The sequence below is a fragment of the Osmerus eperlanus genome, chromosome 13, assembly GCF_963692335.1.
Source record: "Osmerus eperlanus chromosome 13, fOsmEpe2.1, whole genome shotgun sequence".
NCBI classification, from domain to species: Eukaryota; Metazoa; Chordata; class Actinopteri; order Osmeriformes; family Osmeridae; genus Osmerus; species Osmerus eperlanus.
The window spans coordinates 13,392,866-13,406,045 of NC_085030.1; the positions used below are offsets into that span (position 1 = coordinate 13,392,866).

Sequence of the window (13,180 nt, forward strand, 5' to 3'; positions counted from 1 at the left end):
GACTTACATCCTCTTGAGCTTCTTGTAGGGGGAGAAGGCCCCGGCAGGAACACTCTTGATGAGGTTCTGCTCCAGGCGGCTGGGGAGGGAGGAGACAGGGGGGGGGGGGGGGGGGGAGAGACACAGCTGGTCAGAGAGCAGGCGGGGCGGGAGGAAGGGTGTGTGTGCATCCCCCCCCCCTCTCCCCGGCCCGATGGGTGACACTCGGCAGTGAGATAGAGATATCTGCAGTGTGGAGGGGAGGGCTGGAGGGGGGGGGGGGAGAAAGAGGGGTAGAGAGAGAGGGAGAGAGAGAAAGAGAGAGACAGAGAGAGAGAGAAAGAGGGGTAGAGAGAAAGGGAGAGAGAGGGGTAGAGAGAGAGGGAGAGAGAGAAAGAGAGAGACAGAGAGAGAGAGAAAGAGGGGTAGAGAGAAAGGGAGAGAGAGGGGTAGAGAGAGAGGGAGAGAGAGAAAAAGAGAGAGGGAGGGAGAGAGAGAAAGAGAGACAGAGAGAGAGAGGGGTAGAGAGAGAGGGAGAGAGAGAAAAAGAGAGAGGGAGGGAGAGAGAGAAAGAGAGACAGAGAGAGAGAGGGGTAGAGAGAGAGGGAGAGAGAGAAAAAGAGAGAGGGAGGGAGAGAGAGAAAGAGAGAGACAGAGAGAGAGAGGGGTAGAGAGAGAGGGAGAGAGAGAAAAAGAGAGAGGGAGGGAGAGAGAGAAAGAGAGAGACAGAGAGAGAGAGGGGTAGAGAGAGAGGGAGAGAGAGAAAAAGAGAGAGAGACAGAGGGAGGGAGGGTTTGGGTAGGGACAGCTGAGGCAAGCCAGAGTGGACAGCGACGTTGACGTGGCAACGACTTGCCCTGCAACACCACGCCCACGTATATCTGTCACCCTGAGTGACGGCCAGCTTCAAAGCACATGGTCCCCGCCCCCTGCACGTGCCATTTCCTCCTCCATCGCTCTCTCTCCCCTACCCCCTCCCTTCTCTATCGGCTACGTCCTCTCTCCCTCCCCCCTGTATTATCCCCTCTCTCTCCTCTCTGCCACGCCCCTTCCCTTCTCCAGACATCACAGTCACAATCCATACTGCTCTCTTACCCCCTTCCTTCCATCCATCCAGTTAGCCTTGGTCTCAATCATGAACCGCGAAGAGATTCATGGACACCAAGCTAACTATGACCCTGTTCCAATCTGACATCCACACAATACGTGTTATTGTGCTCTATGAGGCCACCCTATGGCTTCATAGCCATTTGTTTCAGGGCTATAGCCCTATTACAGGGAGTCAGGTGGCTGAGCGGTTAGCGGTTAGCCGATTCCCGGCTGTGCAAAATGACATTGTGTCCTTGGGAAAGGCACTTCACCCTACTTGCCTCGGGGGGAATGTCCCTGTACTTACTGTAAGTCGCTCTGGGTAAGAGCGTCTGCTAAATGACTAAATGTAAATGTATTTCTAGGTACTGAAGGATCCCTCTGCAGATTGGAGTTAGAGACTGCCTTGGGCATTCCCCTCTGTGTGAGGCGAGTACATGTTCATTCTAACCTAGATTCTTCCCAACCATTTGAAGAGAGACAGACTAACAGTTAAAGAAGAAATACCTTGAAAACTGGAAAAATGTAATTGTCAAAAGAAGCTCTAACGCTTCTTGGGCCTGTGTAGACAGTGGTTTGCTAGGTGGCTTGTTCCTGGCCTGTTCATGCCAGTGATGGAAGTGTTTTATTCTGGTGAGGGAAATCAACCTGTTCTGGTTCATGAAAAACCCTCATTCAACACAAAGCACTAACAATATGGCAAATAAGTCATACAAACAGTTCAACACGAGGTTTGAACCTCAGAAAACACAGAGAACATAACATGTTTTAGCAGTTTTTATGTGCTTCTCTTTGGTCTCCAAATGTCTGGGTGGAAGATATCAAACTCATAAGATATAATTTGTGTGCAGGAGCTTTTGATCTGCATTGAATGCCAAAACAGATTCCAAATCTACTGATATTCAAGGATATTTATCTGTGGATTTACCATAGAAGAGTTATTTAAGATATACATCTTCTGAAGTTCAAAAGATAAGAAATTTAAATTAAGTAAGCCTCAGTGTAACTGTAATGTAATCGATGTTTTCCACATTGACAGATAGTGTGTTGTGTGACACAGTGTTACTGTTTTATTGATAGTTAATTAAGGTATAATTTCTAATTACGTTGGATTTGTCAGACATTGTTGATTTGTCATTAGAGTAAAAGCAACATCGAGATGTAAATAGAAAATTGAAAGAGAGAGACAGTAAGTGACAGTGTGAGATCTACAGAGAGAGAACAGGGAAGCACAGATATCTCTCATACATCATTTCATTAGTGAGTATTGTTTCTGGCTCTAGAAGCCCTGTGGTAACATATCTTTCCTCTGCGTAGCCATTTGTTATGCAAAGGTCGCCAAGTAGTTGGATAGAACCAGTACATATCCATGCAATTACCCACCTGTCCTTTCCCAAAAACAAGAGCACCAATCAATATTTACTGTATATCAAATACCCTGGCTGAAGGGTGTGTGTGTGTGGTGACACAGAGGGGAAATTAAATTAGCCGGAGGCATTGGGTGTAGGCTACATATTGTCTGTGTGTCTGTCTAACTTTGTGTGTGTGTGTGTGAATGTACGTCCACAGGAGGCTGTGCGAGTGGGTGTACATTAGAGGGAGGCTGGGCTAGCCTTCTTGACATGGTGGTTTTAACTTCTTTTTAATGAAAATGTAGAGTAAAAATAAATAAAAACGACATGTTAAACTCAGCGCTTCAGTTTGCATGAACTGCATCTGGGCCCGGGACATAAAAGAACGGAAGACCTGTCGGGTTCAAGTTGGGCTCGGTCAAACTACGACTCTCTCAGACTCGTGTCGGGTTCAGACAGAAATATGGGGCTTGAGCTACACTCTGTGTTTTAGTCCAGCACATGAATTGCACCTGGCTAGCGGTAGCAGTATTAGCTTGTTAGCTTCCCAGCGAATGGGTTTTTTAAGAGCAGAGACACGGGCACTCCAGCAACACACTAAGGAAATAGTATACAGAACAGAGTGTCAATAGGTGCTTTCTGTATGTCACCAGCTAAGTAAGCAGTGTTTTCAACTGCAATGTTCTTCAGCCCTGACTCTTCTTTCAACCTGCCATGTTCTTCAGTCCTTGTGTACAAATCTTGAGAGATCTCAAAAGATGTGAGAAATCCTGGAGGAAGTTATAGGCTAAATACAATTCTGTTCAATCATACTCTTAGGAGATTAACAGTCGAGTGTGAAAAAAGTTTGTCTCGGGCAGGTCAAGATGGGACTCACATCTCTACGATCCCCTCTGGCAGGTTGGCAGGGATCTCAGTCAGGCCCTTGCGGCGACAGTCCACAATGTTGTTGTTGCACGTGCAGGTGGGGGGGCAGACGGACGCCTGGGGTACACAGGAACGAGGCTCCCCCTGGGCCGGGCCTGAGAGGAGGAACGTCGCGGTGGGGGGGGTGGGGGGGGGGGGGGGGTGGGGGGGGGGGTGGGGGGGGGGGGGTGGGAACAGACATAGAGGTAGTGTTAAAGTACCCAAAAAGTGAGATAGATAGACAGGGGACCGAAATGGAAAGGGGGGGGGGGTTATAAAACGAGGCAGAGAGGTAGTTAGAGAAAGAGAGAGGGGCGACTTTATGCACACAATATAAACGTAATGAAAAGATTAAACCGCCATGATGCACTGTCGAGTCAGCTTAATACAGACCTTTGTAAAGGCAGCATCATTCACACTAAGACGTTCACAAAAGGCACAGTGCGAGTCGCTGACATTTAAAAAAACAGTGTGTTTATCAGGGCTAGTAATAAAGTAGGGTTAATCACCAATACAGGGAAATTCTTTCTGCAGCTTTACTGTTTTTATTAGCTGCTTAGTTAATTAAGACCGGAGCTCTAATGCAGAAAGCGATACACCAGACAACCCTGGGAAGATACATCAGCTGATTAATGTGTAGAAGGAGGAGGAGGAGGGAGTGTGTGCGGGAGTGTGTGTGTGTGCACATTTGCAGGTGGCTAATCAACTGACTCAAGCGGCTTTTACCAATTATATCCTGCAGTCAATATTATGAAGGTGTCGCGCTGATTCAGAGTGTTCGCTCTACGCCACAATAAAAGACCCAAGCATTAGGAGATAACGAGAGCTTGTTTTAATGACTGACTGTACAGGTCATTTACCTGAACGGGGGATTTGGAAGTGTGTCTGTAAGTGCAAGGGTTAGTGGGCAGAGAGGCGAGAGCAGATCTTGCACATCGTTCTTGTTGAGGTGAACTCGACACACCGCTCTTTAAGAAAACCCTCGACATCATTTCTTGAAGAGAACAATTTCGTACTTGGATATTTTGGACATTATATGAGGAGGGAACATTTTAGCAGCCGAATATTTTCAAGCATAAGATCAGATCATTTTGCTCCTGTAAAATAGGTCCCTGTGCTCCCAGGTGGATGTGTGTGTGTGGCCCTGGAAGTGGGTGTGTTTCTTGTCCAGGTGCTGTCTACCTGTGCAGGTGAACTCCTTCTTCTGGGCATCAGGAACGTTGAGGCCCCTCATGTTGGCGGGAGCCATGCATTGGGTGAAGGGCGCCAAGCCCCGCCTCTGTCGTAGCCAATCAGAGAGCCAGGCCAAGTGGCAGTCGCAGTGCAGGTTGTTAGAGTGCAGACGACTGCAGATAGGAAGACAGAGCGAGCGAGCGAGCGAGAGAGAGAGAGAGAGAGAGAGAGAGAAAAGAGAGAGAGAGAGAGAGAGAGAGAGAGAGAGAGAGAGAGAGAGAGAGAGAGAGAGAGAGAGAAGATCAACGACAACAAAGCTATGTATTATTATTTTTTTACTGTTACTGGAAAATAAACAACTTTTGTCTGCTGAAGACGCAGCAAAGACAGAAGGAACGCCTCTGTGTCTGTGTGGGGGGTGGTGGGGTCAGGGTCCTTTCTGTAAACCCAATTGACTGAGCCTGCCAGTGAGGCAGTGGAGTGTCAACATTGTGATTATGACAACGTGCCCTTGGGTGAGAAGCCTCGCGCGTCACATCTGAGATGGTCGTGGAAGATGTGGCTAATGTGTTGTGTCACCCGCCCACGTAAAAACAACGACAACAAAAAACACTTCTCATTCAGCAAACTCGTCTCCTCAACGTCTTGAGGAGATGCCCCTAACCGCCCCTAACCGCTCAGCCACCTGGAGTCAGGTGGCTGACCGGCTGTGCAAAATGACGTTGTGTCCTTGGGCAAGGCACTTCACCCTACTTGCCTCGGGGAGAATGTCCCTGTACTTACTGTAAGTCGCTCTGGATAAGAGCGTCTGCTAAATGACTAAATGTAAATGTCTTCAATGGTGTGGCCCCTCCCTCTAGGAGGACACACAAGACTCGAGACAGAGAGACAAAGACAGAGAGATAGACCGAAAGAGAGTAAATGTGTGAGAGCTAGAGAGAGAGAGTGACAAAGAGAGAGAGAGAGATGAACAAGTAAAAGAGAGATTAGATGAGAGGGAGAAAGACTCATGTCAGCAAATCAAAAAGGCATGGTACCCTTTTGAAAAGCCCCCTGAATAAAAGATGGTGTAAATCCTGTTAGGGGACAGAGATTGCTCATCGGGTCTCGCAGCGGGGGCCATGGTTTTAATAGAGCTCTTCTCATCATAAATCCACTTTCTAACCCCCCTTCCCCCTCTTATTCTGGATTAATTACAGACAAGAGGGATTACGGAGATGGAAGGGTAAAACACACACTGTGATGGGAGCATAGGGCTCACACTGCGCCCAGTGTGTGTGTGTGTGTGCGATATGTGCTGGATATAGATGTTATAGTGAAGCCCATATAGATAACACTCCTTACCCAGCATGTGTGGTATTGAGACTCCTAGGGATTTTAGACCACAAAATGGATTTGGGCTGTTACATCTTCAGATAGGCTGTCTGAGTTGAGTTATCAAACCCTATTATGTTGGAACATGCTTGCTGAGATGTACTTCTGTCTAATCTTCTATTATTTCGAAAGAAATTAGAGAGGATGACGTTGTCATTGGCAACAGAACTCATCTGTTTGGGTTGTGTTGCTGGAACAGGTGGGGCCCTTTCCTGTGGAAGCAAATGGAGAGGCCACCTTCTCTGTGGTTTTAAGGTATTTTACTGCATAGGTGCTGAGCTGGTAGTTTTAGATGATTTTACTCTTAAATTGAGAATTTGAGCCGAGAGTATTTTTATGGATTATAATCGGACTCTGTAGGGCACATTATAGGAGTCAGGTGGCTGAGCGGTGAGGGAGTCGGGCTAGTAATCCAAAGGTTGCCAGTTCGATTCCCGGTCATGCCAACTGACGTTGTGTCCTTGGGCAAGGCACTTCACCCTACTTGCGTCTGCTAGAGCGTCTGCTAAATGACTAAATGTAAATGTAAATTATATCGGTGATCACTGACCAATGGTATGTTTCATCACTATTTTTCCTTTTTATTATTTCATAAATTTTTCTACTAATTAACTATTCGATTTTTAAAAAGGTTGATAGAAACAACCATTTAAAATGTTATAAGGTGCACAATTGTTCAAAGAAATACTTCTCCTAATGCAATTTTCTTTCCTACGCACAACCACAAATTCTTCAGGGAATCCATCTAAGTCTGTAAACACTCTCAAAACATGAGAGAAATTCTAGCAATTTCAGATTAGGAAAAATATATCAGATAAGAAGGATTTGATGATTTTAATTAACATTTTTATCTCAGTCTGCTTTTTCTTTGAAAGAAATTTAGGACATTTGTCCTCCAAATGTTCCCCAGCTCTTTCCCCATCCGACCCCAGATTATTGTAGAGAAATATAATCAGCCAATCAGTAAAAAATTGTTGTCTATCATTTATCAACAGATGACGTCTTTGAATAAAGTCTACTGAGCCAGTTCAGCTTGACCCTTCTTCTGGCAGCATGCTGCTTAACAGATGGCAGAATCATTAACATATGTTCAACTTGACAATTGTCTCATGTGTCATTCCAAGGCTCTTGAGGCTTGGAATGACTACATTCCAAGCCTTTGACTACATTTACACCTTTTAAAAGGAGCCAATTTTTTCCCAAATCTAAATGGGTTCATTGGTTCAAATTTCCCATGCAGAGTCCAAGTTTCTCAGAAGCAGGACTCCTCTTGAATCAAATGATTGTGTTAGTGATAGGGACACAATCAGAGCAGGACTAGTCCTTGAGCAGCGAGCGTCCTGACACGCTCTTCACTGGTCTGGAACACTGAGGGGCAGCAGTGTACAGACATGTCAAGTTTTGTTATGGGGCAGCAAATTAAATGCAGAGATCTTGTGGACAGAAAATCCAACTGCGATTAAATAGGGTGGAGTGGGGGGGGGGTAACCGGAGGGCCTGAGCTTGCAGAGAGATAATTCAACGCTGACCAGGTAACAGGTTGCCTAGCCCACTCAGCAAAATGATCCCTGGACCAGTGAGGCCGAGGTGGGAGGGGGCCATGACCAACCCCCTGGGGCCATGACCAACACCCTGGGGCCATGACCAACACCCTGGGGCCATGACCAACACCCTGGGGCCATGACCAACACCCTGGGGCCATGACCAACACCCTGGGGCCATGACCTTGGGCCTTTACCGCATACAAAAACAAAGTGAAGCATTTTCTTTTAACCGTTCGGCTGTCTCAGACCCCCCACATTGCGAAGGTTAAAAGAAAAAAATATATATTTGTTTTTGTATTGGGTAAAATTGGGTAAACACAACAATGGTTCGTTATGAACCTTTGGGTCATGTGACCCGAAGGCAGCACAAGGGTTAACACTGCAAGTACAAGGGTTGCCCCCGGTCCAACTGAATCCAGTTGTAGGACTGTGTGAGTTTGAGACATGTGGTTAAGAGCATACGTGTACTTTAAGAGAGCATGTGTTCGCCTCATGGTGTGAGAATAACAGAACATGTTTTTCAAGAGTCAACAGTGAAGTCTGTGCCTTGAGGCTGTGGTGGTTCTAATATGTTTATAAACACCCATGAGCATGAAACGACAATGGGTTCGAGAAACCACTCATCATTGGATAATTAGACGTTCTGAGACACATCCCATTTCCCAGCATCTCTTTGGTGTCGTTCTTGGAGTCATACTCACAGTGTCCGCAGCTTGGGCATGTGGTTGAAGCTGGAGAGAGGGATGAGTGTGATATTGTTGTTGTTGAGGGTACTAAAACAGAGAAAAGAGAGAACACAAAAAAGATACAGGGAAGTAATTATATTAGAAAACAATGCACAATGAACATGATCCACCATACAGATATCCTTAAAAGCCTTGGGATCGAGAGACAGGATATCTGTGTAAACCCATTTGCTGTAAGTTTTCCACAGCTATTGATGTTACAGAGACATATCAATGTGTGATGTACTGTCCTCATGTTCTGCGTGTTTTCATTTGTTACCGGTAATGTGTGATTTTGTGTGTACTTAAGTCTCTGTGTGTGTGTCCACAGCGGCGTATAATAAGCTTTAACACATGGCACAAGAATCTCATCACTTGCAGTGACTGGAGCAGTCATTAGATATGACAGCCCTACTCGCAGCCTCACTCCTCCTAGCACATGGTGTTATTAGGGATACTTTGCAGTCTCAATCTAGTGAACTAGCCATTGTAATCAAGTTTACAGTGTGTTTGTGTGTGTGGGTGGATTTGTATGAGAGCATGTTGCTTGACTATCGCTGCTAATGGGTTTTATATTGATTGTAGAATCTGTGTTAGGACTTCTGGTTTGTAAAGAATATGAAAGAGCAAAGGCTATGTACTGTAGGACTGCTGTACTGTATGACACTGTGCTGACACTGTTTAAGATGTGGACATGCAAGAACTTCTGACTGGCTAATTCACTTAGAATAAGATAATAAACGACAAAAAAAAGAGGATGGATAAGACCGCCTTTTAATACCGGCTCTATTTCTGTGGTACAACTTGGAACTGTGACAGCGGAAAATCCCCTTTCAGGTGCCCGTAATGCTTGAGAGTTAAGCCTGTGTGTAAAAAAAAAAAAAAGAAAAAGAGAAAAAAAACCATAGCTGTGGATTTTCAATTATGTTTTTAAACTGTATCTTGGTTGTGGTTAGGCGAGAGTTCACTTCAGAATTAAGGAGAGGAATAAAAAATAAAGAAAATGGCAAATAATTATTGTTTTTCCTCCTCTTGGTCTCATATACCAGGGTGAAATAATATTACTTGACCAAGTTGACCAAATGCAGTGAGGAGAGTAACTCAGAGAGACTAAATGAGTCAAGGCCAGGGTAGCTCTGTGGCTTTTAACGCTGACAACATGGCAGATGGAGAAAGAACGAAGAGGAAAATAAGGGAGGGGGAGGGGAGAACCTTCATTAAACCCTGTAGCCTAATACAGTGCCACACCATCTAAATTGTGGTGGAGTCAGGTGGCTGAGCGGTTAGGCAATCGGGCTAGTAATCTGAAGGTTGCCAGTTCGATTCCCGGCCGTGTCAAATGACGTTGTGTCCTTGGGCAAGGCACTTCACCCTACTTGCCTCGGGGGGAATGTCCCTGTACTTACTGTAAGTCGCTCTGGATAAGAGCGTCTGCTAAATGACTAAATGTAAATGTAAATTGGAAAAGTGGCTTTTGCCCAGGAATGACTCCCACGTATCTCCTCCACCCCCATCCTTGGTCTCTAATCCTTTGTCTTTAATTTCTCCCTCCCTCCCTCCCTCCCTCCCTCCCTCCCTCCCTCTCGCTCGCTCGCTCCCTCGCTCTTTCTCTCTCCCTCTGTCTCTGTGTGGTCTGCCCAGGAGTTATTGGGTGATTGGTAGGAAGGTGCAGCTGACAGAGTAAAGAACAAAAGATTGTGTGATTATGTGTCATCCTCAGGAAATGTCATCCTCAGGAAATAGACTGAAGGATGGACACACGGGGCTTTAGTAATGCAGGAGGAAACTGAAGCCACAAACGAGTTAGTGGCTCGCTAGCTTAGCCTACTCTATCCATATTTACAAGACAAAGGAGTGAACAGTTAGCTGGCTTACGCTATAAATACTCTTGATATACTGTAGTTAGAAGCTACTTATCTTAAGCCTACTATATCCATATTTCAACAAGGCATAAGCCTGGTCCTTAAGGCCACATTGGGGGAATGGATGTGACAGACTTCTTGTACATTTACTGTCTCTGGGTCAGATATGTGTGTATAAGGATGCCTGTGCTTTTTGAAAGTGACTAGTACTCTGGGGGTTTCACTTCATCCAGTGAGAGATGGCCCTGGGCTGGGGGTGGGGGTGCTGGTAGTCTTCTGGAGGTGTATACCAGTGTGTTTGTGTGTGTTTCTATTAACCTGGGGGGGGGGGGGGGTTGTGGGCCTCGGCAGGCAGTGATGGAGGGAGGTCTTTATATGGCAAAGAACAGTGTGTGTGTGTCTGTGCGCACACACACACACACACACAATCATAAATGTCACTTTCAGGTTAACATCGTGCCTTTTCTCTAGTCTTCACTCAGGAAATACTTACAATCTCTGCAGCATCACTTTAGCCTTGTCTTCTGTGAGTAAACATACTTGTGACAAATATCTGGGTAATATCTACAAGTGGTACAGCAGGAAAACACACCTATACATCTCCATTACTTTTCTCCATGCTTACGTGGAGCCCGATCAATACAGCAATACTGAATTACAACGCACAGTAACTCAAAACAAGTGCTTCATGTTTAGTGAACAGTGGCTTCATGCTTTTATTAAAAGGTAAATTGATTCGGTTGTAAAAAGGTTTTCCCTGCTCCTAATTGCTCACGTTGTTTTATCACAACGTTTGAAACGGCGGCAGTCGGCAGGGTTTGGAGTTGAAGCTGGCGTGCAGTTAAGTTCTCCAGCCCCCCTGCTCAAGTCCTGTAACACTGGAGGTCTTTACTCTGCTAGGGTGAAGCAGCGTTCCCACAGTGGCTGAAGGGCCGGCCTGGGGCCTGGAGGGGCTCTGAGAGGCTCTTTGCCTCCTCATTAGGGCATCTTGGAGGACCCCGGACACTTCACCGGTGGGGAGGAGGGGGGTGGGGGGAGACTGCACCGAGGAAATTGGAAACTGTGGCCTAGAGTTAGGTTCTTTGAGTGTGTGTGTTTGTTGTACGTACCCATGTGTAAAGGGGAGGAGGATGGAAGGATCTGACAGGTGCTACTTGTACTGTGCATGTTTTGATTTCAAAACTGTCTTCTAGAAGTCCTTTTTAATGTTCAGGTGGGGTTAGAAGTGAAGTTTCCCCAAGACCCTACAACATCTTTGAGTTGATGTGGGTGGGCATGACTAGGGGTTAAAGAGTCCCTTCACTCCCTACCCACCCCTTCAACTCGCTAAACTGCCCTAAAAAGGGCAGTTTGTGTGTATGTGTGTGTGCGCCTTTGTCTGTACACAGAAAGGCTACTTTAATATCCTCAAGTGCTATGCACCCTCTGTTCCCTCCTCCCAGTGTTCTGACTGGTCCAGTTGCCCTGCGACTTTTTCAGCAACTTTTACAGAATGCTGCCATTCTAATCTGGGAACACGTATCACTGGCCAACATGAAATAACACTACAGAGGAAACTGAGAGGCTGTCCAAACAATACCACCCCAGTTTAGCTGGTTGGTCATTTCATTATTTGAAAGATTTGGACCCCGTTTGTACTTAGATCTGTGACGGTGAGACGGAGGCTTTGGGCCAGCGTTGGAAACACTTGCCTTTTTTTGGGGGGGTTCTGGTGTTATTTCTTGAACTCAAATAAACCAAGGGTGGACTGTGCTATACAACACGAGCTGTTGGCATTTAGACAGCAATCCCCTGACGTGTCACCTATTGAGATGAGAGACACTTTAAGGCCTTGGGAAATGAAATCTGTGACCCCTTCTTCTCCCCGGAGGACAGCATGGAGGAGATGGAGGGAGAGAGGAGAGCAGGAGGAGATGGAGGGAGAGAGGAGAGCAGGAGGAGATGGAGGGAGAGAGGAGAGCAGGAGGAGATGGAGGGAGAGAGGAGAGCAGGAGGAGATGGAGGGAGAGAGGAGAGCAGGAGGAGATGGAGGGAGAGAGGAGAGCAGGAGGAGATGGAGGGAGAGAGGAGAGGAGAAAAGCAGTAGGAGTTTGGGGATTTAGCTGTGTGATGCCAACAGTCACGGCCAGGTAGGAAAGACAGTGACGTGGGCCCACTGATATAGGCATTACAGCTTCCAGGACAGACCGAATCTAAGTTGCTCTCCTTCCATCTAGACCAGTTTCCTCAGCCTTCCTCACCCCTTCTCTACAGGCTCTGTTGAAAGAGGTAGATCATTTCCTACTTTGTTCTCTCCCCTGTTCTTGGTCCTGCTGTGAGTATGTGCCTAAAAAGGGGCTTGGTGGCAAAGTCATTTCCTGACATGGTAAAGTCCTGTTTTCTGTTTGGATAACATCAAATATACAACCCTTTCTTCTTTCCCCCAGTAAAAACTTTGCTTCATAATCCTTCCCTTTCTCGTTTTAGTTCCATCTCACTCACAAACAACACACAAGGACCTACTGGCTGTAGACAGACTCAATCCAACAATGCTGAGGTAAAGTGTTATGGGCACAGAGGGAGGCACACTGGTGTAGGAATTAAAAATGCATGGAATATTTGATTCTCTCCGTTTCTCTTTCTCCCTCTCTCTTTCCCTTCTATCTAGGAGCTTGCGTGTGATGGGGTAGTGGAGATGGTTTGGCCACTTCACACACGTAGAAAACAAAACAGTCAACCTCGCACAACAAGGGATGGGATCTTTGGTCTGATGGTTGGTGTTGGCTCCATGAGCAGGAGAACATTTTTTTAAATCCCTGTCAGCACACCAAGTAACTAACCACACAAACGCCTAAATCCAGAAGGCACAGTGTGTATTATGTTGATCTTGAGAAGCCGGGATGACAAGAAGGACATTGGTAAGACCTTGGTTAGGACAAGTCACCTGACAGCGACCCCTAAGCCAGGGTTGAGCTAGCTGCAAAGGGGCAGCCAAACCCCAAAAGATATTTCGATCCAGTCCACATATCAGAAAACATTATTCAGGACTAATCCGTTTAGGTTGAGCTCAAACGGCCGCTCTCCGTGCCCCCGCGCGACAGCTCTGGGACGAGACGCGGCCACAGAAATGTGCCGGTCGATTCTGGTGGGAGCCGCAGATCATCTGATATGCCAGGGACAGATCCATCCACCTCCGT

At 46.4% G+C, this 13,180-nt stretch overlaps 1 protein-coding gene across 1 annotated transcript in view; it reads right to left on the minus strand.

The window, feature by feature from the left end:
* The window catches only part of slit3 (slit homolog 3 (Drosophila)), a 136,232-nt gene that overhangs the window by 35,470 nt on the left and 87,582 nt on the right, over nt 1-13,180 (minus strand). The window contains exons 7-10 of the mRNA XM_062475842.1: nt 8,119-8,190; nt 4,509-4,672; nt 3,298-3,442; nt 8-79 (exon numbers count right to left, since the gene is read on the minus strand). Of these exons, the coding sequence (XP_062331826.1) occupies nt 8-79; nt 3,298-3,442; nt 4,509-4,672; nt 8,119-8,190 (453 nt within the window). The remainder of the gene's footprint in view (nt 1-7; nt 80-3,297; nt 3,443-4,508; nt 4,673-8,118; nt 8,191-13,180) is intronic.